The following is a 25,639-nucleotide window of genomic DNA, read 5'->3' on the forward strand; positions in this document are numbered from 1 at the left end:
GTCAAAGAGCCAATCCCATGTCTACATTATGTTGTCAAAGAGCCAATCCATTGTCCACACAAGGATGTCAATTTTCACCTGCTCATACACAGTCAATCCCAAATGGCAACCTATTCCCTATACCGCACACTGCTTTTGGACAGTGTGCTCTGCTTGCTGTTTGGGGTTTTAGGCTGGGTTTCTGTACAGCACTTTGTGACTTCGGCTGATGTAAAAAGGGCTCCATAAATACATTTGTTTGAATAAGGTTTAATTCAGGACGCAGCAGTAGAAGGTTTTTAAATGATCAATTAGCCGTTTTAAAATGATCACCTTGGATTATCTAACAGGAGTGATGGTTGCTGAAAATGGGCCTCTGTACACCTATGTAGATATTCCATTAAAAAATCAGCCGTTTCCAGCTACAATAGTCATTTAAAACATGAACAATGTCTACACTGTATTTCTGATCAACTTGATGTTATTTCAATAGACAAAAAAAATATGCTTTTCTTTCAAAAACAAGGACATTTGTAATTGACCCCAAACTTTGGAACGGTAGTGTAGATATTGTATGAGTGTCCAAAAAAAGCCCCTATCTTCTATAAAGCGAGTTGCATCTAACACTACTTATCACTTCTGCCTCTTTTTAAACCTACACACTTGTGGCATAGCCATCTCCTAATTCACTTCCACAATAGGACTTCATCCCGAACTTCACCATATTCCTTATATAGTGTTTTTGGTTCGGGGCGGTAGGTAGCTTAGCGGTTAGGCGCGTTGGGCCAGTAACCCGAAAAGTCTCTGGTTTGAATCCCCGAGCCGACTAGGTGAAGAATCTGTCGATGTGCCCTTGAGCAAGGCTCTAACTGCTCCTGTAAGTCACTCTGGATAAGAGCATCTGCTAAATGACTAACCTGTAACTGATATAGATAGGTAATATGGTGTGAGCTCTGGTCACTGTAAAGGGTTTCATTTGGGATGGAACCTAAAGAACAGTTTGTATTACAGAATCGAATCTCCTTGACGTCTAGGCGGCCATTTGTCTGTGTTTGTTTATTGTGTTCTCTAGAGAAAATGTCAGAGGTCAAGGAGTTGTGTCACACAGAGGACCACTGGAGAGATCTAACATCAGATGAGAAGAAATGGAGACATCTGGGAGCTCTGAAGGAAGCCACTTCCCCTTCACTTGTTTTCATTGTTGTGACCCGGAAGTCCTTTGAATATGTTGGCGACCCATCAATAAAAAATACATAAATACATAAATACATTTTGTCTTGCCACAACCAAGGCTTTGCTTTAGCCGCGAACCCAGAGAGACTGGTTGGGACCCTTGGGATCTGACCCCTTATTTGGGAAACAGCTTTGGTTTCTGTTTTGCGTTCATTCACACACAGAGAGCCATTCCCTTGTGGTTCATGGCATCTGGAAAGCTCTACATGAATGTGTTATATAGATGTCAGGTCTGTTTAGCTATTTCCCCCGATTGGTGAACAGTCAGACTTTGGAAGGGTAAGTCGATCCCCAGTCGGTGCCAACAAAAGTTCAGACTAAAATGTAAAAGGGTTCATTGACTGACCACACACCCTTTGAATAACCTTTTTCTGATTCCAGGTAGAACCCATTTGATTTCCATCTATAACCACAGGGTTCTACATGGAACCCGAAAGGGTTCTACCTGGAATCGAAAAGGTTTGTCCCATGGGGACAGCCCGAATAACCCCTTTCGGGACCCTTGTATTCTAGGCTTCTAGAATAAGTATATAGCGGTATGCAGTATTCGTTGCACACAATGAAAGCCCCAGATGTAGGGTCTTAATTTGACCTGTTTCTCACAGCAGGAAAAGAATCCTGCAGCAACAAGAAATGTGAATTATTGTGTGGATTATAATGAATGGACATTTTTGTAGGGTTTGATGAATGTGTGTTTTTAGGGCACACCAAGTCTTATATTTTAAAGTGGAAACCCTTCCCCCTTCTGATGACCAGGTGGCGAATCGCATCTCTGCATGTCTGGCAGACATATCAGTGTGGATGACGGATCACCACCTCAAGCTGAACCTCGGCAAGACGGAGCTGCTCTTCCTCCCGGGGAAGGACTGCCCGTTCCATGATCTCACCATCACGGTTGACAACTCCATTGTGTCCTCCTCCCAGAGCGCTAAGAACCTTGGCGTGATCCTGGACAACACCCTGTCGTTCTCAACCAACATCAAGGCGGTGGCCCGTTCCTGTAGGTTCATGCTCTACAACATCCGCAGAGTACGACCCTGCCTCACACAGGAAGCGGCGCAGGTCCTAATCCAGGCACTTGTCATCTCCCGTCTGGATTACTGCAACTCGCTGTTGGCTGGGCTCCCTTCCTGTGCCATTAAACCCCTTCAACTCATCCAGAACGCCGCAGCCCGTCTGGTGTTCCAGCTTCCCAAGTTCTCTCACGTCACCCCGCTCCTCCGTTCTCTCCACTGGCTTCCAGTTGAAGCTCGCATCCGCTACAAGACCATGGCGCTTGCCTACGGAGCTGTGAGGGGAACGGCACCTCAGTACCTCCAGGCTCTGATCAGGCCCTACACCCAAACAAGGGCACTGCATTCATCCACCTCTGGCCTGCTCGCCTCCCTACCACTGAGGAAGTACAGCTCCCGCTCAGCCCAGTCAAAACTGTTCGCTGCTCTGGCCCCCCAATGGTGGAACAAACTCCCTCACGACGCCTGGACAGCGGAGTCAATCACCACCTTCCGGAGACACCTGAAACCCCACCTCTTTAAGGAATACCTAGGATAGGATAAGTAATCCCTCTCACACCCCCCCCCTTTAAGATTTAGATGCACTATTGTAAAGTGACTGTACCACTGGATGTCATAAGGTGAATGCACCAATTTGTAAGTCGCTCTGGATAAGAGCGTCTGCTAAATGACTTAAATGTAAATGTAAATGAAACTATAAAGTTTAGAAGCCATAAAAAAAAAATCAGCAACAACCGGGTGGTCAAATCAAGAACCTACATCTGCTGATATTTCCCAGATCTGAGAGACCCAAGGTAAGCTGACGCTGATACCTGTGACACATTGACTGAGGCAGCACACGTGCTCTCTTGAGTGTTCGCTAGTTTCGCTATGAACTGTTGGACAGTGCGTGCTTGTTCCTGTTTCGTGCAGGTAGCACATCCTAACATGCGTGCATATGCCTCCGTGTGAGTGTGCTAAGTGTGTGTGTGTGTGTAAGACTCACTGTGATGGTTGATGGTATTGATGAGTCTGACTCCTACATGGGCGTGGTTATAGGTTACCAGGACGATGTCAAACAGTTCTTCACTCTCTGGGTACAGTTCTCTCAGACGGGCATTCACCGCCTCCAACGCCTGACGGAGGAGCAGACGAGAAAACAGAATTATGGGTAATGTAGTCAGCGTATGTGTTAGCGTTCACTGCCTCCAACACCTGATGGAAGAGCAGAGGAGATCACAGGATTATGGGTAATGTAGTCAGTCATTATACAGTGGGGCAAAAAAAGTATTTAGTCAGCCACCAATTGTGCAAGTTCTCCCACTTAAAAACATGAGAGAGGCCTGTAATTTTCATCATAGGTCCACTTCAACTATGACAGACAAAATGGAAAAAAACAATCCAGAAAATCACATTGTAGGATTTTTTATGAATTCATTTGCAAATTATGCAATTATGGTGGAAAATAAGTATTTGTACTGAGGTGGTAGAGTACTGAGGTTGTAGAGTACTGAGGTGGTAGAGTACTGAGGTGGTACCACCAGTATCTCTGTAAGTCCAGTGTATAGTCAAACTTTAAGCATCCATTAATCTTTGTTGTCCCCCACGATGAAATCAGGGAGGGGACTGAGGATCATCTCTGTCTGTCCGTCTGTCCGCCTGTCAGTCCATTCTCAGTCATATTCTTTAACTCAGACAGCATGGGCCCGGGTTTTGACTAAACTTGGGTGAAGGATGCGTCTTGCCATAGAGATCCAACATTTTAGAAAATTACACTGAATGGCCCAAGGCGGGAGCTATGGTAATTAACTGTCCTGTGTGAGTCATGCCAGAGAGGATGAGGCGAAGCGAGAGGCATAACTGGGCCCAAAATATGTCTTCTCCAGCAGGTGGAGGTGTTTCTTTGGCACATGATGTGTATGTAATACAGGGATTGAATTAGCGAATGATACTGCAGGGCTAATACATTCAGGGCTGCCCGCTGGCCCCGGCAACAACCGCAGAGCTCACCGGGCTAATTCATCAAGCTTTCATATGGTCCAATTTTCAAACTCCAAAACAGAAAGAAATTCTATATATATTTGTATTTCATCCTTCACAATCTTTCTGACGTGTGATGCTTCACACAGCATTTCCTCTCTGTTTCGAGTGAGCCCTGTCTCAGTAGGCTACGCCATACACCCGTCTCAGTAGACTATGCCACAGACCCGTCTCAGTAGGCTACGCCATACACCCGTCTCAGTAGGCTACGCCACAGACCCGTCTCAGTAGACTACGCCACAGACCCGTCTCAGTAGGCTACGCCATACACCCATCTCAGTAGCCTATGCCACAGACCCGTCTCAGTAGGCTACGCCATACACCCGTCTCAGTAGGCTACGCCACAGACCCGACTCAGTAGCCTACGCCACAGACCCGTCTCAGTAGACTACGCCACAGACCCGTCTCAGTAGGCTACACCATACACCCGTCTCAGTAGGCTACGCCATACACCCTTCTCAGTAGGCTACGCCATACACCCGTCTCAGTAGGCTACGCCATACACCCGTCTCAGTAGGCTACACCATACACCCGTCTCAGTAGGCTACGCCATACACCTGTCTCAGTAGGCTACGCCACAGACCTGTCTCAGTAGGCTACGCCACAGACCCGTCTCAGTAGACTACGCCACAGACCCGTCTCAGTAGGCTACGCCATACACCCATCTCAGTAGCCTATGCCACAGACCCGTCTCAGTAGGCTACGCCATACACCCGTCTCAGTAGGCTACGCCACAGACCCGACTCAGTAGGCTATGCCACAGACCCGTCTCAGTAGACTACGCCACAGACCCGTCTCAGTAGGCTACGCCACAGACCCGTCTCAGTAGGCTACGCCACAGACCCGTCTCAGTAGGCTACGCCACAGACCCGCCTCAGTACGCTACGCCATACACCCGTCTCAGTAGGCTACACCATACACCCGTCTCAGTAGGCTACGCCATACACCCTTCTCAGTAGGCTACGCCATACACCCGTCTCAGTAGGCTACGCCATACACCCGTCTCAGTAGGCTATGCCACAGACCCGTCTCAGTAGCCCACGCCACAGACCCGTCTCAGTAGGCTACGCCACAGACCCGTCTCAGTAGCCTACGCCATAGACCTGTCTCAGTAGGCTATGCCATACACCCGTCTCAGTAGCCTATGCCATACACCTGTCTCAGTAGGCTACGCCACAGACCCGTCTCAGTAGACTACGCCACAGACCCGTAGACCACAGACCCGTCTCAGTAGGCTACGCCATACACCCGTCTCAGTAGGCTATGCCACAGACCCGTCTCAGTAGCCTACGCCACAGACCCGTCTCAGTAGGCTACGCCACAGACCCGTCTCAGTAGCCTACGCCATAGACCTGTCTCAGTAGGCTATGCCATATACCCGTCTCAGTAGGCTACGCCATACACCTGTCTCAGTAGACTACGCCATACACCCGTCTCAGTAGGCTACGCCATACACCCGTCTCAGTAGGCTACGCCATACACCTGTCTCAGTACGATACGCCACAGACCCGTCTCAGTAGGCTACTCCATACACCCGTCTCAGTAGGCTACGCCATACACCCGTCTCAGTAGGCTACGCCATACACCTGTCTCAGTACGATACGCCACAGACCCGTCTCAGTAGGCTTAGTCACAGACCCATCTCAAGGGAGTCAGGCAGCCTAAAAGTTCAGAGTTCAATATCGGCATGTACATTTGAATTCAGAATTTTACATACACCTTAGCCAAATACATTTAAACTGAGTTTTTCACAATTCCTGACATTTAATCTTAGTAAAATGTCCCTGTCTTAGGTCAGTTAGGATCACCACTTTATTTTAAGAATGTGGAATGTCAGAATAATAGTAGAGAGAATGATTTCAGTTTTTATTTCTTTCATCACATTCCCAGAGGGTCAGAAGTTTACACTCAATTTGTATTTGGTAGCATTGCCTTTAAATTGTTTAAATTGGATCAAACGTTTCGGGTAGCCTTCCACAAGCGCCCCACAATAAGTTGGGTGAATTGTGACCAATTCCTCGTGACAGAGCTGGTGTATCTGAGTCAGATTTGTAGGCCTCCTTGCTGGCACTCGCCTTTTCAGTTCTTCCCACAAATGCTCTATAGGATTGAGGTCAAAGCTTTGTGATGGCCACTCCAATACGGAGTTTGTTGTCCTTAAGCCATTTTGCCACATCTTTGGAAGTATGCTTGGGGTCATTGTCCATTTGGAAGACCAATTTGCGACCAAGCTTTAACTTCCTGCCTGATGACTTGAGATGTTGCTTCAATATAGCCACATAATCCCCCCCCCCCTCATGATGCCATCTATTTTGCGAAATGCACCAGTCCCTCCTGCAGCAAAGCACGATTTGCCTACTGGAGGTAAGAGAAACTCCATTCTTCAGCCATCTGGCCACCATGCTGCATCAGACAGGTGACAATGCTTCAGCCATCTGGCCACCATGCTGCATCAGGCTACAGATGATAATGCTTCAGCCATGTAGCCACCGTGCTGCATCAGACAGGTGATAATGCTTCAGCCATGTGGCCACACTGCTGCATCAGGCTACAGGTGATAATGCTTCAGCCATGTAGCCACCGTGCTGCATCAGACAGGTGATAATGCTTCAGCCATGTGGCCACCGTGCTGCATCAGACAGGTGATAATGCTTCAGCCATGTGGCCACCATGCTGCATCAGGCTACAGGTGATAATGCTTCAGCCATGTAGCCACCGTGCTGCATCAGACAGGTGATAATGCCAGCCGTGCTGCATCAGACAGGTGATAATGCTTCAGCCATGTGGCCACCGTGCTGCATCAGACAGGTGATAATGCTTCAGCCATGTAGCCACCGTGCTGCATCAGACAGATGATAATGCTTCAGCCATGTAGCCACCGTGCTGCATCAGACAGGTGATAATGCTTCAGCCATGTAGCCACCGTGCTGCATCAGACAGGTGATAATGCTTCAGCCATGTAGCCACTGTGCTGCATCCGACAGATGATAATGCTTATGGCTAATATAGTACCCCTGCCTGATTAATGGACCATGTACAGGCCCTAAAGATATTGCTTTCCATCAATGTGCTATTGGCCTAATTTCTGGTGAGGAATATTATATTGTCAATTGTTTAATATAGTCCATATAATATACTCTATATGTCATCATAAAATCTGTGTTAATATCAGATTTTATGGTTGGCTATAATATAAGGTACTTTCCCAGATTGATAACAAAACATGAAATCCCCCATGATTTAAATTGTACATGCATAACTTGCTTTCCTGTGATCTTGGATAGGGCCAGTAATTTTCTCATTCGGGACAGTAGTTTTCACTTGGTCCTGGCCCAGTGTGCCACTATCAAATTGACCTGAATGTCAAGTCTTGGATTGGTACCCATGCTGGACTGGTACCCATGCTGGACTGGTATCCAGGCTGGTAAGTTAGTGGTTGAAGATTTCCCTCTAGTGGTGTGGGGGCTGTGCTTTGGCAAAGTGGGTGGGGTTATATCCTTCCTGTTTGGCCCCCAGGATGTCCTCGGATGGGGCCCAGGCTGGACCCCTCCTGTCTCAGCCTCCAGGCTGGACTGGTACGGGGGGCTAGGGCAGTTTGACTGGTACTTCCTGTCCTATTGTGTCCAGATAACCCAGGCTGGACTTATACCCAGGCTGGACTGGTACCCAGGCTGAACCATGCCCCAGGACTACCTGACATGATGACTCCAGGCTGTCCCCAGTCCACCTGGCAGGACTGTTTACTGGCCTGGGCTGGACCATGTCCCAGGACTGGACATGAGGACCCAGGCTGGACTGATCCCCAGGCTGGCCATGCTCCTGCTCCAGCTGGACTGTTCTGCCCAGGCTGGACTGGTACCCAGGCTGGACTGATACCCAGGCTGGACTGATACCCAGGCTGGACTGATACCCAGGCTGGTACCCAGATATGTCTTTTCATATTCATTGCAGAGACATGAGTATTTGGTCAATATAATGAATGAAATGTCCCCAGTCTGACTGTGCTGCTGCTCCAGTTTCAACTGTTCTGCCTTAATATTTGACCATCAATCTTGGTCATGTTCTGTTATAATCTCTACCTCCACAAGGGGGACAACCCCATGTATCCTGTTTCCTTGTTTCTTCAGGTTTTGAGTCCTTTCTAGGGAGTTTTTGTGTGCTTTTACACCTGCATTGTTTGTGTTTGGTTTTATGACTCTAACCTTGACAAAGGAGAAGGCTGGTCCTGGGGCTATATAAATAAATAAATTTGATTTGATTTGATTTGATTTGATTTGAAGGAGCTGGACTGGTCCTGGCTGGACTGGTAGTGTGTTTGTACTGACTCTAGGCTGGACTTGACAAAGGAGGGCTGGTCCAAGCTGGACTGATACCCAGGCTGGACTGTGTGGTTTGTACCCAGACTGGACTAACCTTGATGAAGGAGGGCTGGTCCAGGCTGGACAGATACCCAGGCTGGACTGTACCCAGTTTGGATGACAGGCTAACTTGACCGAAGCTGGACTGATAAGGCTGGTCCAGGGGACTGAAGGTACCCAGGCTGGACTGGTTCCCAGTGCTCCACCTGATACCCAGGCTGGACTACCCAGGCTGGACTGATACCCCTTCTGCTCATACACCTTCTGCTCTGTCTCAGTACGGAACAGGACCCGGGACGACACCGCAATGGTCACGGCATTCTCAGGCTTGGGCTGCAGAGACGCACATGTATCCTGTTTCCTTGGAATGGGAAGATACGGAAAGATAGTTGTGAAGTGGTTTGAGAATGACAAAGGAGATTGGATGGTCCTAGAGATGAAAAGGGTAGTGTGGAAAGCTAGATGGGAAGGAGAAGGCTGGTCCTGAGAAGGGTAGTGTGGTAATGGAATGACAAAGGAGAAGGATGGGGAGGAAGAAGGGTTGAGAAGGGTTGGGACTCTAACCTTGATGAAGGAGAAGGCTGGAGAAAGCAGATGTTTGGAAACCTTGGAAGAAGGCTGGTTGAGAAGGGTTGGGATAATGGAATGATACACCTTCTGCTCTGTCTCAGAGGAACAGGATGGGCCAGGAAGCAATGGTTGGAAGGCTTGGGCTGGAAGATGAAGGAGGGAATGGGAAGGGAGAAAGATAGAAGGGTTGAGAAGAGGTTGGGATGGAATGATGAAAAGGAATAGGGAAAGCAGATGGGAAGGAAGAAGGGTTGAGAAGGGTTGGGTAATGGAATGATGAAGAGAGAAAGCAGATGGGAAGGAAGAAGGGTTGAGAAGGGTTGGGTAATGGAATGATGAAGAGAGAAAGCAGATGGGAAAGAAGAAGGGTTGAGAAGGGTTGGGTAATGGAAGGATGAAGAGAGAAAGCAGATGGGAAGGACGAAGGGTTGAGAAGGGTTGGGTAATGGAATGATGAAGAGAGAAAGCAGATGGCGCAAGAAGAAGGGATGAGAAGGATGGGGAAATGGAGACAAAGAGAGAAATGAGTTTTGACAGAATAGGAGGAAGAGAAAGAGGGGGATAGGTTAGACTGTGAAGACATCGAACTAACCACATACAACACAGGTCTGTGAAATGAACCCAGTTAACTAAGGACATCAGTGTATTCTGGGAAGAGGTGGATATATTAGTAGTTGATGCATGTTCAAGATGGCCTCCATTAAGCAGTACATGATACCTATTCCCAACCTCTGACACGTACACACACACACACAGTAACCAGACACTCATACACGCATGGACACACACACACCGAAGGCAGCAGGTGATTCATGGAGAGGAGATGAAATAGGAGAACCCTCAGAAAACATCATGCTGGAACAGCCCTTCACCTAGTCTCCAAGTAGCTAACAGCCCTTCACCTAGTCTCCACATAGCTAACAGACCTTCACCTAGTCTCCAAGTAGCTAACAGCCCTTCACCTAGTCTCCACATAGCTAACAGACCTTCACCTAGTCCCCAAGTAGCTAACAGCCCTTCACCTAGTCTCCAAGTAGCTAACAGCCCTTCACCTAGTCTCCATGTAGCTAACAGCCCTTCACCTAGTCTCCAAGTAGCTAACAGCCCTTCACCTAGTCTCCACGTAACTAACAGCCCTTCACCTTGTCTCCACGTAGCTAACAGCCCTTCACCTAGTCTCCAAGTAGCTAACAGCCCTTCACCTAGTTTCCACATAGCTAACAGACCTTCACCTAGTCTCCACATAGCTAACAGAACTTTCACCTAGTCTCCACATAGCTAACAGACCTTCACCTAGTCTCCACATAGCTAACAGACCTTCACCTAGTCTCCAAGTAGCTAACAGCCCTTCACCTAGTCTCCAAGTAGCTAACAGCCTTTCACCTAGTCTCCATGTAGCTAACAGCCCTTCACCTAGTCTCCAAGTAGCTAACAGCCCTTCACCTCGTCTCCACGTAGCTAACAACCCTTCACCTAGTCTCCAAGTAGCTAACAGCCCTTCACCTCGTCTCCACGTAGCTAACAGCCCTTCACCTAGTCTCCACGTAGCTAACAACCCTTCACCTTGTCTCAACGTAGCTAACAACCCTTCACCTAGTCTCCAAATAGCTAACAGCCCTTCACCTCGTCTCCACGTAGCTAACAGCCCTTCACCTAGTCTCCACGTAGCTAACAGCCCTTCACCTAGTCTCCACGTAGCTAACAGCCCTTCACCTCGTCTCCACGTAGCTAACAGCCCTTCACGTAGTCTCCACGTAGCTAACAGCCCTTCACCTAGTCTCCACGTCGCTAACAGCCCTTCACCTAGTCTCCACGTAGCTAACAGCCCTTCACCTCGTCCCCACGTAGCTAACAGCCCTTCACCTAGTCTCCACGTAGCTAACAGCCCTTCACCTCGTCTCCACGTAGCTAACAGCCCTTCACCTAGTCTCCACGTAGCTAACAACCCTTCACGTAGTCTCCACGTAGCTAACAGCCCTTCACCATCATACTGTATTAGATACTGTATTATATACTGTATTCGATACTGTAGTAGATACTGTATTATATACTGTATTCGATACTGTATTAGATACTATATTATATGCTGTATAAGATACTGTATAAAGTCTACTATCTACTTCTATCAGGGATGGGTTAGAGTGGGACACCTATAGCAGGGACGGGTTAGGGTTATAGTGGGACACCACTAGCAGGGACGGGTTACAGTGGGACACCTCTAGCAGCGATGGGTTATAGTGGGACACCTCTAGCAGGGATGGGTTATAGTGGGACACCTATAGCAGGGATGGGTTATAGTGGGACACCTCTAGCAGGGATGGGTTATAGTGGGACACCTCTAGCAGGGATGGGTTATAGTGGGACACCTCTAGGAGGTGTGTCTGTCTGTCTGTCTGTCTGTCTGTCTGTCTGTCTGTCTGTCTGTCTGTCTGTCTGTCTGTCTGTCTGTCTGTCTGTCTGTCTGTCTGTCTGTCTGTCTGTCTGTCTGTCTGTCTGTCTGTCTGTCTGTCTGTCTGTCTGTCTGTCTGTCTGTGTGTGTGTGTGTGTGTGTGTGTGTGTGTGTGTGTGTGTGTGTGTGTGTGTGTGTGTGTGTGTGTGTGTGTGTGTGTGTGTGTGTGTGTGTGTGTGTGTGTGTGTGTGTGTGTGTGTGTTTATGGACATCTGATGTTTTCTCGGGGGGGGGGGGGCGTGTGAAGTGTACAGGGACATGTAACTGGAGAGCCCTTCTGACAAGGTGACAAGACCCTGATCTTCTCATGCGACAGATTTGTTTGTGTTGGTGTGTGTGTTTGCGGGTGTTTGTATGTGTCAGTGTGTCAGTGTATGTCCCAATTGTGTGCAATGGTGTGTTTGCATATTAGGAGAGAGGGAGAGAGAGAGAGAGAGAGAGAGAGAGAGAGAGAGAGAGAGAGAGAGAGAGAGAGAGAGAGAGAGAGAGAGACACAGAGAGAGACACACAGAGAGAGACATAGAGAGAGAGAGACGCAGAGAGAGAGAGAGAGAGAGAGAGAGAGAGAGAGAGAGAGAGAGAGACACACACAGAGAGAGACACACAGAGAGAGACACACAGAGAGAGACATAGAGAGAGAGAGAGAGAGAGAGAGAGAGAGACAGAGAGAGAGACAGAGAGAGAGACAGAGAGAGACAGGGTAGCTAAGGACAGTTGATGTTGGTTGCTGTGTCATGGAGGTCACAGTATTGTTGTTGTGGAAAGGAGTCATAGTCAAGAGCTGTACACACACACACTCACGTATATAATTTCAGAATGGTAATCTTCTCAACCTTTTCCACGTGTGTGTGTGTGTGTGTGTGTGTGTGTGTGTGTGTGTGTGTGTGTGTGTGTGTGTGTGTGTGTGTGTGTGTGTGTGTGTGTGTGTGTGTGTGTGTGTGTGTGTGTGTGTGTGTGTGTGTGTGTGTGTGTGTGTATGTTGAGAGAGAGGAGATGGGAGAGAGAGAGGGAGGGGTGGCATTCCATACAGGGCACCGTGCATTAGTCACCCACATTGGGGTTGAAGTCAGATGACGCTAGGGTAGAGGGTGCAGGGCAGGAAAGGGCAGGAAAGAGGGTCACGATTGTGTGTGTGTGTGTGTGTGTGTGTGTGTGTGTGTGTGTGTGTGTGTGTGTGTGTGTGTGTGTGTGTGTGTGTGTGTGTGTGTGTGTGTGTGTGTGTGTGTGTGTGTGTGTGTGTGTGTGTGTGTGTGTGTGTGTGAGAGAGAGAGAGAGAGAGTCTAACAGCTCACAGGCTGTCCTGAGCTCTCCCTCTCTCTCTCAAGCACCCACCCACACACACACACACACACACACACACACACACACACACACACACACACACACACACACACACACACACACACACACACACACACACACACACACACACACACACACACACACACACACACACACACACACACACACACACACCCTGCCTCGCACTGATATATATAACCTGATTTCCTATAGTTAGTGACTATAGAGATTGAGATAGTATTTGTAGAAACACACACACACACACACAAACAGGTGTGTGAATAGACAGACACACACTCCAGGATGAGTGTACTCAATGACTCCTGTCAAGGTTGAATGGGCCTATAAACAATGGCAGTTAAAGGTGATACAATTTTAGGCATGCAATGTGGCCTTGTCCTCCACCACACTTACTGAGAATGAAACTGTATTGTAAACACACAGATCAACCCAGATATCAGGTGTAGGAATGCAGAGCTCAGCAAAAAAACAAAAGTCGAGCTTTGTCATGTTTCTTTTCACACGTTTTGATTGAAACACTTCTCAGTAGTTGGTATTCAGACTTATCTTATGCAGGTGGTGCGTGGTAAGGCAAGCTATGTGGGTGTGGCTCCTCTGAACGATGAATACATTTAATTAAACCAGACGAAAACATACCCATTGTGTGTCAGACAGAATTGATCAGGAGGTTTTTTTCATACAATTATTATTTTTTCATTTTTTCATTTTTTAAATCTTATTATCTAAAGCAATCCCTTTAAATACGGTTTACCTTTACAGTTGAATTTTGATCGGCACAACGCTAGAACGTAAACTTAGTGGGAATGTGGATAAAGAAGTGTTTACATCTGTTTCAGAACATTTAAAAACGGCATACATTTGTCTCTGTTTCAGAACCCGATACATTTAAAAAACACTCAGACAATACAGCTCGTTTATGTTCAGGGAAGTAATTCACAAATCTTTACCTGTAGAGAAAAAAAATTGGGTTGGAGAGCCTTTACGTACAAAATAATACAACGATGGTTTGACTCTTTACCCATGGTAATGTTGGGAGACTATTGGACATAGAATTGTAATGGTGTATTATAATAGTGTATTATAGTATCAAAATAATGTATACCCTATAGTGTATTATGGTATATATATATATACTGTATACCCTATAGTGTATTATGGTATATATATACTGTATACCCTATAGTGTATTATAGGATAAATATACTGTATACCCTATAGTGTATTATGGTATATATATACTGTATACCCTATAGTGTATTATAGGATAAATATACTATATACCCTATAATGTATTATAGTATAAATATACTGTATACCCTATAGTGTATACCCTATAGTGTATTATTTTATAAATATACTGTATACCCTATAGTGTATTATAGTATAAATATACTGTATACCCTATAGTGTATTATGGTATAAATATACTGTATACACTATAGTGTATTATAGTATAAATATACTGTATACCCTATAGTGTATTATGGTATAAATATACTGTATACACTATAGTGTATTATAGGATAAATATACTGTATACCCTATAGTGTATTATGGTATAAATATACTGTATACACTATAGTGTATTATAGGATAAATATACTGTATACCCTATAGTGTATTATAGTATAAATATACTGTATAGCCTATAGTACAACTGTACTGTATAGCCTATAGTATAAATATACTGTATACCCTATACTATATTATAGTATAAATATAATGTATTCCCTATAGTGTATTACAGTATAAATATACTGTATACCCTAAAGTGTATTATAGTATAAATATATTGTATACCCTATAGTATAAATATAATGTATATCCTATTGTATAAATATACTGTATTCCCTATAGTGTATTATAGTATAAATATACTGTATAGCTTAAAGTGTATTATAGTATAAATATACTACATACCCTATAGTATATTATAGTATAAATATACTGTATTCCCTATAGTGTATTATAGTATAAATATACTGTATACCCTATAGTATATTATAGTATTAATATACTGTATACCCTATAGTATAAATATACTGTATAGCCTAAAGTGTATTATAGTATAAATATACTGTATACCCTATAGTATAAATATACTGTATACCCTATAGTATAAATATACTGTATACCCTATAGTGTATTATAGTATAAATATACTGTATACCCTATAGTATATTATAGTATTAATATACTGTATACCCTATAGTATATTATAGTATAAATATCATGTATTCCCTACTGCCCACATTGAACATGGAACTGTGTGATAACAACAACAGGTATTGTGCGATCTGTCAGGATCAAAACAGTTTGATCTGTGCTCCATAGTTCTTTAGTTAGCGTCCACGTCCAATTTGTATTACATGAAACATAATCCATTTTTACCAGTGATCCTCAGCAACAACCACATGGAAGCGACAGAATTTACTTAGAGGAAACAATACATTGGAATGATACAAAAAAGTAGGTTTAACAAACTGAGGGGAACGAACGGTCAATTGGTAGTTAAAAACGTGTGGCTTTTACTGACAGTCACTACTGATCACGGCTAATATTTGTTAACAGGAGAAAACACTGAGAAAACCAATAGAATTCGTATGACCACAACAACTAAAAATGTTGCATTGGGAAAACTTTGATCAAATCAACCTGTGTATTATACATGAAACACATGCATTTGACCTTCACACAAAACCTCTTAAAAATGCATATACACAGCCTTATCAGACTTGCTGCGGCATCCTTAATAACTAGCCATCGCTTTTTCCTTCCAAGTTTGACCACTAACCCATAATGGTTTAGCGATAGAAGTCGTTGCTCACAAAACGTTGGTTAGTCCAGAGGGTCATGCGTACGTTTCAAAGGAGGTTAATAAAAGGTCAAAGGTTAGAGGTGACCGACGATCGTCACGGACATAACCTTTGACCCTGGCCCACATTGCCGTGTTCATACTTACAAAGAAAATGCCTCCCTCCACCTTCCGGGCTCTTCTCTGACATGACACCTTCACAAATAAAATAAAACGTTCGCAGTTTCAATGATTCATTTATTCATTCATCCTGTGATGTTTTCCAAGTAATGACTCGTTCACACAACAACAACAACAACAACAGTTTCCATTTTCCCATTCGCACACCGTTTATCATCTCTTTATTTATCCAGACAATCCCTTTTAAAATGAAATTAAAGAAATGACCACCGATAACCAATTTTTTCAAGGTGATTCCTAACTTTGCGAAAGACAGCAACAATCTGATGTTCGCACTTGTACAATTCCCTCTCGTGGAACGACTAGGTTTTTATAGCAGTCACGGTCCTGCCTTCGTATTTCAGAAGGCTCTTATACTACAGAATGCCCCCTGAGAGAGAGATGAGAGTTTCATTGCTGCCCCCTGAGAGAGAGATGAGAGTTTCATTGCTGCCCCCTGAGAGAGAGATGAGAGTTTCATTGCTGCTGATCCTCTGTCTATAATATCTTTACAGTATTAGGATCGCTTGACTCTGTGTGTAGCAGAACAACACTCCATGCTGTTCTGCTTCAGAGCGAAACACTCCACAGAAACGACCAACTGCTTTCTTCTGGAAACGGTGAAGTCCAAGATGGACAAAAGGGGGTGTTGTTGGGGCTGTGTTTCTGGACCTAAGGAAGGCTTTTGATACTGTTAATCATGAGATTCTCATCACAAAATTAATGGTCCAGGTTACAAAGTGGCTCAGTGACTCACTACTGTAGTGGTCCAGGTTACAAAGTGGCTCAGTGACTCACTACTGTAATGGTCCAGGTTACATAGTGACTCACTACTGTAATGGTCCAGGTTACATAGTGACTCACTACTGTAATGGTCCAGGTTACATAGTGACTCACTACTGTAATGGTCCAGGTTACATAGTGACTCAGTGACTCACTACTGTAATGGTCCAGGTTACATAGTGACTCAGTGACTCACTACTGTAATGGTCCAGGTTACAAAGTGACTCAGTGACTCACTACTGTAGTGGTCCAGGTTACAAAGTGACTCAGTGACTCACTACTGTAATGGTCCAGGTTACATAGTGACTCACTACTGTAATGGTCCAGGTTACATAGTGACTCACTACTGTAATGGTCCAGGTTACAAAGTGACTCAGTGACTCACTACTGTAATGGTCCAGGTTACATAGTGACTCACTACTGTAATGGTCCAGGTTACAAAGTGACTCAGTGACTCACTACTGTAATGGTCCAGGTTACAAAGTGACTCAGTGACTCACTACTGTAATGGTCCAGGTTACATAGTGACTCACTACTGTAATGGTCCAGGTTACAAAGTGACTCAGTGACTCACTACTGTAATGGTCCAGGTTACATAGTGACTCACTACTGTAGTGGTCCAGGTTACATAGTGACTCACTACTGTAATGGTCCAGGTTACAAAGTGACTCAGTGACTCACTACTGTAATGGTCCAGGTTACATAGTGACTCACTACTGTAATGGTCCAGGTTACAAAGTGACTCAGTGACTCACTACTGTAATGGTCCAGGTTACAAAGTGACTTAGTGACTCACTACTGTAATGGTCCAGGTTACAAAGTGACTCAGTGACTCACTACTGTAATGGTCCAGGTTACATAGTGACTCACTACTGTAGTGGTCCAGGTTACATAGTGACTCAGTGACTCACTACTGTAATGGTCCAGGTTACATAGTGGCTCAGTGACTCACTACTGTAATGGTCCAGGTTACATAGTGTGACTCAGTGACTCACTACTGTAATGGTCCAGGTCCAGGTTACATAGGGACTCACACTGTAATGGTCCAGGTGACTAGTGACTCACTGTAATGGTCCAGGTTACATAGTGACTCACTACTGTAATGGTCCAGGTTACATAGTGACTCACTACTGTAATGGTCCAGGTTACATAGTGACTCACTACTGTAATGGTCCAGGTTACAAAGTGATAGTGACTCACTACTGTAATGGTCCAGGTTACATAGTGACTCACTACTGTAATGGTCCAGGTTACATAGTGGCTCAGTGACTCACTACTGTAATGGTCCAGGTTACATAGTGACTCACTACTGTAATGGTCCAGGTTACAAAGTGACTCAGTGACTCACTACTCTAGTGGTCCAGGTTACATAGTGACTCAGTGACTCACTACTGTAATGGTCCAGGTTACATAGTGACTCACTACTGTAATGGTCCAGGTTACATAGTGACTCACTACTGTAATGGTCCAGGTTACATAGTGACTCACTACTGTAATGGTGACTCACTACTGTAATGGTCCAGGTTACATAGTGACTCACTACTGTAATGGTCCAGGTTACATAGTGACTCAGTGACTCACTACTGTAATGATCCAGGTTACATAGTGACTCACTACTGTAATGGTCCAGGTTACAAAGTGGCTCAGTGACTCACTACTGTAACGGTCCAGGTTACAAAGTGACTCAGTGACTCACTACTGTAATGGTCCAGGTTACAAAGTGGCTCAGTGACTCACTACTGTAATGGTCCAGGTTACAAAGGCTCAGTGACTCACTACTGTAATGGTCCAGGTTACATAGTGACTCACTACTGTAATGGTCCAGGTTACAAAGTGACTCAGTGACTCACTACTGTAATGGTCCAGGTTACAAAGTGACTCAGTGACTCACTACTGTAATGGTCCAGGTTACAAAGTGACTCAGTGACTCACTACTGTAATGGTCCAGGTTACAAAGTGGCTCAGTGACTCACTACTGTAATGGTCCAGGTTACAAAGTGACTCAGTGACTCACTACTGTAATGGTCCAGGTTACAAAGTGCTCAGTGACTCACTACTGTAATGGTCCAGGTTACATAGTGACTCACTACTGTAATGGTCCAGGTTACAGTGACTCACTACTGTAATGGTCCAGGTTACAAAGTAGCTCAGTGACTCATGTTTGCATCTCAATGTGAAAACAACTGTCTCCAATTTGTAAGTCGCTCTGGATAAGAGCGTCTGCTAAATGACTTAAATGTAAATGTAAATGCATGTTCTTCACAAAGAGGGCACCAGATGAAGCTCCAGCTGGTATCTGATGTTACTGAGTCAGATGTCTGTGTGTCAGGGGAGAAGCTCCAGGTGAGATCGTTACAGTACAAGATGCTTGACTGCTCTTTATATGAGACCTTTACAGTACAAGATGCTTGACTGCTCTTTATATGAGGACCTTTACAGTACAAGATGCTTGACTGCTCATTATATGAGATCTTTACAGTACAAGATGCTTGACTGCTCATTATATGAGATCTTTACACTACAAGATGCTTGACTGCTCATTATATGAGATCTTTACACTACAAGATGCTTGACTGTTCATTATATGAGATCTTTACAGTACAAGATGCTTGACTGCTCATTATATGAGATCTTTACACTACAAGATGCTTGACTGCTCTTTATATGAGACCTTTACAGTACAAGATGCTTGACTGCTCTTTATATGAGGACCTTTACACTACAAGATGCTTGACTGCTCATTATATGAGATCTTTACAGTACAAGATGCTTGACTGCTCATTATATGAGATCTTTACACTATAGGATGTTTGACTTCCTCTTTTATCCTTTAGCCAGAGATATCAACCATGGGATGATATGCAGAGGGTTTATAATATCCTCTAGTTAGTGGTTGATCCCGAGTGATCAAATACTCACATCCCTGTAGTGTGAAAAGTTTTGCACTATATAGGGAATAGGGTGCCAGCCCTGGTCTAAGGTAGTGCACTATATAAGGAATAGGGTGCCATAGAGCTCTGGTCTAAAGTATTGCACTATATAGGGAATAGGGTGCCATAGGGCTCTGGTCTAAAGTAGTGCACTATATAGGGAACAGGGTGTCATTTGGGACACAGTTATAGCCTTTACATTCTCCCTAGAGCATCTCACAGTTGATGATGCTAGACCTTGAGGTTGTGATTGTAAATAAGAATTTATATTCTTTACTGACTTGCCTAGTTAAATAAAATAAAAATATATATATTTCTTTGCGATATGATTTAACTCTTGAATATGTTACATGTTTTGGAGAGACGTTTCTGTGCAATATTATGTAACTATTAAATATGATTGAGCTTTTGGAGAGACCAATATGCTATAACTCCATACCCAAGGTATTTCAGCTCTAAGAATACCGTCTCTCCCACATCGTCCCTAAGAAGGGTGCATCACGTCATGCCAGGGTATTTTTACACTCAACTTGAGAGGGCTGAACCACTGACGTGATCTCCCTGTCTGATTTCGCACCTTCATGGGAACGTGCGGCGGTGGTGGAGATATTTGTGGGATATACTCTGCTTTGTCTCAGGGTAGTAAGTTAGTGGTCTGTTGATATCCCTCTGGTCCTGTGGGGGATATGTGCTTTGAAAAAGTGGGTGGGATTATATCCTGCCTGGGAATGGCCTTGTCCTGGGGTAACTTCAGACAGGGCCACGGTGTCCCCTGATCCCCCCCCCCCCCGTCTCAGTCTCCAGTATCATTGCTGCAATCGTTTATGTGCCTGGGGGGTGGGGGTGGTCTAGGGTCAGTCTGTCCTATCTGGTGTAATTCTCCTGTCTTATCTGGTGTCCTGTGTGATCCTGGGTATTTGATATTCGGGATTTTATAAGGAAAAGAAAAAGCAGCACCTACTCTTCCTGGAGTCCAAACAGAACAGGGAACATAGTACAGAACATTTATAGACATGGACAGCTCAAGGACAGAACTACAGGGCTGCCCAACCATCTTCCTGGAGATCTACTGTTGTAACGATTCTCGTTGGAGGGGGGGAGGAGGACCAAAATGCAGCGTGGTAAGTGTTCGTCATATTTTAATTGAAAAAACTGAACTCCTACACAAAGTAACAATGAAGAGAAAACACAACAGTTCTGCCAGGTGAACAGACACTAAACAGAAATTAAACACCCAAACAAAAGAAAACAATTAAACACCCACAACCTGCCTCTGATTGAGAAAATGGCCAAACACATAGAAATATAAAACAGAACATACCCTCCCCAAAGCCCTGACCAACCTAACACAAAGAAATTCTGAATCAAGAGCTTATCAGTCCAACACTCTTCCTGGAGATCTACAGTCCAACATCCTGCCTCTGACTCTTTGAGAACCATCCAACACTCTTCCTGGAGGCCAAACACATAGAAATATAGTCCAACACTCTTCCAGATCTACTGTCCTGTGGGTTTTCAAACAGAGAACATCAGTCCAACTACCCACTGTCCCCCAACTCTACTGTCCTGTAGCTTATCAGACTCTTCCAACCTCCAACACTCTTCCAAAGACATCCAACAAAAAGAAATCTAAGCTTATCAGTCCAACACTCTTCCAGATCTACTGTCCTGTGGGTTTTGTCCAACCCTCTTCCTGGAGATCTACTGTCCTGTAGCTTATCAGTCCAACACTCTTCCTGGAGATCGAACTGTCCTGTGGGTTTTCAGTCCAACTCTCTTCCCTCTTCCTGGAGATCGAACTGTCCTGTGGGTTTTCAGTCCAATCACTCTTCCTGGAGATCTACTGTCCTGTGGGTTTTCAGTCCAACCCTCTTCCTGGAGATCTACTGTCCTGTGGGTTTTCAGTCCAACCCTCTTCCTGGAGATCTACTGTCCTGTGGGTTTTCAACCCTCTTCCTGGAGATCAACTCTTCCTCTTCCTGGAGATCTACTGTCCTGGAGATCTAGGTCCAACCCTCTTTGGAGATCAGTCCTCAGCCTGTGGGTTTTCAGTCCAACCCTCTTCCTGGAGATCTACTGTCCTCAGGAGATCTACTGTCCTCAGTCCAACCCTCTTCCTGGAGACCCTCTTCTAGATTTTCAGTCCAACCCTCTTCCTGGAGATCTACTGTCCTGTGGGTTTTCAGTCCAACCCTCTTCCTGGAGATCAAGTCCCCTCTTCCTGGAGATCTACTGTCCTGTGGGTTTTCAGTCCAACCCTCTTCCTGGAGATCTACTGTCCTGTGGGTTTTCAGTCCAACCCTCTTCCTGGAGATCTACTGTCCTGTCCAACCCTCTTCCTGGAGATCTACTGTCCTGTAGGTTTTCAGCCTCAGCCTCTTCCTGGAGATCTACTGTCCTGTAGGTTTTCAGCCTCAGCCTCTTCCTGGAGATCTACTGTCCTGTAGGTTTTCAGCCTCAGCCTCTTGCTGGAGATCTACTGTCCTGTAGATTTTCAGTCCAACCCTCTTCCTGGAGATCTACTGTCCTGTAGGTTTTCAGTCCAATCCTCTTCACATTTCGATGAAACATGGTGCAGCTGTCATGCCCTGGCCATAGAGAGGCTTTTATTCTCACTTTGGTTAGGCCAGGGTGTGACTAGGGTGGGCATTCTAGTTTCTTTATTTCTATGTTTTCTATTTCTTTTGTTTTTGGCCAGTGTGGTTCCCAATCAGAGGCAGCTGTCTATCGTTGTCTCTGATTGGGAATCATATTTAGGCAGCCTTTTCCCTGCCTGTGTGTTGTAGGTAGTTGTTTTCTGTATAGTTTATTTGCTTTACAGAACTGTTCATTTTTCACTTTGTTATTATGTTCGAGTGTTTTGATCAATAAAAATCATGAACACTTACCAGGCTTCACGTTGGTCCGATCCTCATTAAGACGAGAGCTGTAACAGAAGCCCCAAAATTACCCTCGCTGGAAGCCTGCGTTTGAGACAGTGGGTGGATGCGAACGTTCTACTTTTAAACTCGGACAAAACAGAGATGCTTGTTCTTGGTCCCAAGAAACAAAGAGATCTTCTGTTGAATCTGACAATTAATCTTGATGGTTGGGCAGCCCTGACATACATTATACATTGTTATCATCTTGATGGTTGGACAGAACTACATACATTATATATTGTTTTCCAAAAGGCACATGCAGCCTACATATCAATACATACACACAAACTATCTAGGTCCAATAGGGGAGAGGCGTTGTGCCGTGAGGTGTTGCTTTATCTGCTTTTTGAAACCAGGTTTGCTGTTCACTTGAGCATTATGAGACGGAAGGAAGTTCCATGCAATAATGGCTCTATATAATACTGTTCACTTTCTGGAATTTGTTCTGGATTTGGGGACTGTGAAAAGACCCCTGGTGACATGTCTGGTGGGGTAAGTGTGTGTGTCAAAGATGTTTGTAAGTTGACTATGAAAACAAGTGGGGATTTTCAACACAATGTTTCTATTGGGCTCCTGAGTGGCGCAGCGGTCTAAGACACTGCATCTCAGTGCAAGAGGTGCCACTGCAGTCCCTAGTTCAAATCCAGGCTGAATCACATCTGACTGTGACGGGGAGTCCCGCGGGGCTCAATTGGCCCAGTGTTTTCCAGGGTAGGTCGTCATTGTAAATAAGAATTTGTTCCTGACTTGCCTAGTTAAATATAAGAGCATTTTTCCCAATACTTTCGTTTCTCTAAAATGGGTGGGACCATGTGCAACGTGCTGTAATTTGTAAACTATTCACCTGATGTGGGTGACAATCCCCTCAAAGGAAAGCCAACAGTCTGCACTTTAACATCATAGTCATTTAATTTCAAATCCAAAGTGCCGGAGTACAGAGTCAAAACACTTGGCCCAGTGCTTTCTGGGGTAGGTCGTCATTGTAAATAAGAATTTGTCCCAATACTTTTGTAGCTCACTCAGTCATATTCCGCTCAGTGTATTCTCCTTTCACAAGGAGAACATTACTACGTATAGAATCACAATGCTCCTGTGAGAGTTATGTTTGCCCATCGGACAGGTCTGTTTAATAACTGGGATCACAGGATTATGAGTCATGATATGGTATTTACATAACTCAAAACCAGACACCCTCCATAGTGGACACCAGGGAAAGACAGGAGAGGAGAGGAGAGGAGAGGAGAGGAGAGGAGAGGAGAGGAGAGGAGAGGAGAGGAGAGGAGAGGAGAGGAGAGGAGAGGAGAGGAGAGGAGAGGAAACAACAGTACATGACAGACGAAAGAGGGAAAGAGGTAGGAGAGGAGAAAGGAGAAAGATAAGGACAGGGGCAGAGGGGGGAATTATAATGACAAAGAAGAGAGATATGAGAGAAGATTAGGATAACAAGAAAGGTAGGAGAAGGAGGAGCAGAACAGAGAGAGAGGAGAAGGTAGAGGATAACAGAGAGAGAGGAGAAAGTAGAGGATAACAGAGAGTGAGGAGAAGGTAGAGGATAACAGAGAGAGAGGAGAAGGTAGAGGATAACAGAGAGAGAGGAGAAGGTAGAGGATAACAGAGAGAGAGGAGAAGGTAGAGGATAACAGAGAGTGAGGAGAAGGTAGAGGAGAACAGAGAGAGAGGAGAAGGTAGAGGATAACAGAGAGTGAGGAGAAGGTAGAGGATAACAGAGAGAGAGGAGAAGGTAGAGGATAACAGAGAGAGAGGAGAAGGTAGAGGATAACCGAACGAGGGAAAACAGTATGTCAGCACAGAAGAGGTCCAGGGGAAGTAAAATAAAATGGTGGGGGGTAGATAAGGGGGAAGAGAAAAAGGGGGAGAGGAGAGATGGGAATCAGGGGGAGCAGAGAGAGGAGAAACGGGGAGAGGAGAGAGGAGAAACAAGGGGAGAGGAGAGAGGAGAAACAAGGGGAGAGGAGAAACAAGGGGAGAGGAGAGAGGAGAAACAAGGGGAGAGGAGAGAGGAGAAACAAGGGGAGAGGAGAGAGGAGAAACAGGGAGAGGAGAGAAACAAGGAGAGAGGAGAGAAATAAGGGCAGAGGAGAGAGGAGAAACAAGGGGAGAGGAGAAACAAGGGGAGAGGAGAGAGGAGAAACAGGGAGAGGAGAGAAACAAGGAGAGAGGAGAGAAATAAGGGCAGAGGAGAGAGGAGAAACAAGGGGAGAGGAGAGAGGAGAAACAAGGGGAGAGGAGAGAGGAGAAACAAGGGGAGAGGAGAGATGAGAAACAAGGGGAGAGGAGAGAGGAGAAACAGGAGGAGAGAAGAGAAACAAGGCGAGACGAGAGAGGAGAAACAAGGGGAGAGGAGAGAGGAGAAACAAGGGGAGAGGAGAGAAACAAGGGGAGGGGATAGAGGAGAAACAGGGGGAGAGGAGAGAGGAGAAACCAGGGGAGAGGAGAGACACAAGGGGAGAGGAGAGAAACAAGGGGAGGGGAGAGAGGAGAAACAAGGGGAGAGGAGAGAAACAAGGAGAGAGGAGAGAAACAAGGAGAGAGGAGAAACAAGGGAAGAGGAGAGAGGATAAACAGGGGAAGAGGAGAGAGGAGAAACAGGGGAAGAGGAGAGAGGAGAAACAGGGGGAGAGGAGAGAGGAGAAACAAGGGGAGAGGAGAGAAACAAGGAGAGAGGAGAAACAAGGGAAGAGGAGAGAGGATAAACAGGGGAAGAGGAGAGAGGAGAAACAGGGGAAGAGGAGAGAGGAGAAACCAGGGGAGAGGAGAGAGGAGAAACAAGGGGAGAGAAGAGAGGAGAAACAGGGGGAGAGGAGAGAGGAGAAACAAGGGGAGAGAAGAGAGGAGAAACAAGGGGAGAGAAGAGAGGAGAAACAAGGGGAGGGGAGAGAGGAGAAACAGGGGAAGAGGAGAGAGGAGAAACAGGGAGAGGAGAGAAACAAGGAGAGAGGAGAAACAAGGAGAGAGGAGAGAGGAGAAACAAGGGGAGAGGAGAGAGGAGAAACAAGAGGAGAGGAGAGAGGAGAAACAATGGGAGAGGAGAGAGGAGAAACAAGGGGAGGGGAGAGAAATAAGGGG

The 25,639-nt window shown here is 45.3% G+C and overlaps 1 protein-coding gene across 1 annotated transcript in view; it reads right to left on the reverse strand.

The window, feature by feature from the left end:
• Positions 1 to 25,639, reverse strand: part of LOC124012283 (cytosolic 5'-nucleotidase 1A-like) — a 55,060-nt gene that overhangs the window by 16,404 nt on the left and 13,017 nt on the right. Inside the window, exons 2-5 of the mRNA XM_046325746.1 lie at positions 15,907 to 15,954; positions 8,780 to 8,935; positions 7,989 to 8,159; positions 3,211 to 3,358 (exon numbers count right to left, since the gene is read on the reverse strand). Of these exons, the coding sequence (XP_046181702.1) occupies positions 3,211 to 3,358; positions 7,989 to 8,159; positions 8,780 to 8,935; positions 15,907 to 15,954 (523 nt within the window). The remainder of the gene's footprint in view (positions 1 to 3,210; positions 3,359 to 7,988; positions 8,160 to 8,779; positions 8,936 to 15,906; positions 15,955 to 25,639) is intronic.

Source organism: Oncorhynchus gorbuscha, linkage group LG24 (assembly GCF_021184085.1).
Source record: "Oncorhynchus gorbuscha isolate QuinsamMale2020 ecotype Even-year linkage group LG24, OgorEven_v1.0, whole genome shotgun sequence".
Lineage (NCBI taxonomy): Eukaryota > Metazoa > Chordata > Actinopteri > Salmoniformes > Salmonidae > Oncorhynchus > Oncorhynchus gorbuscha.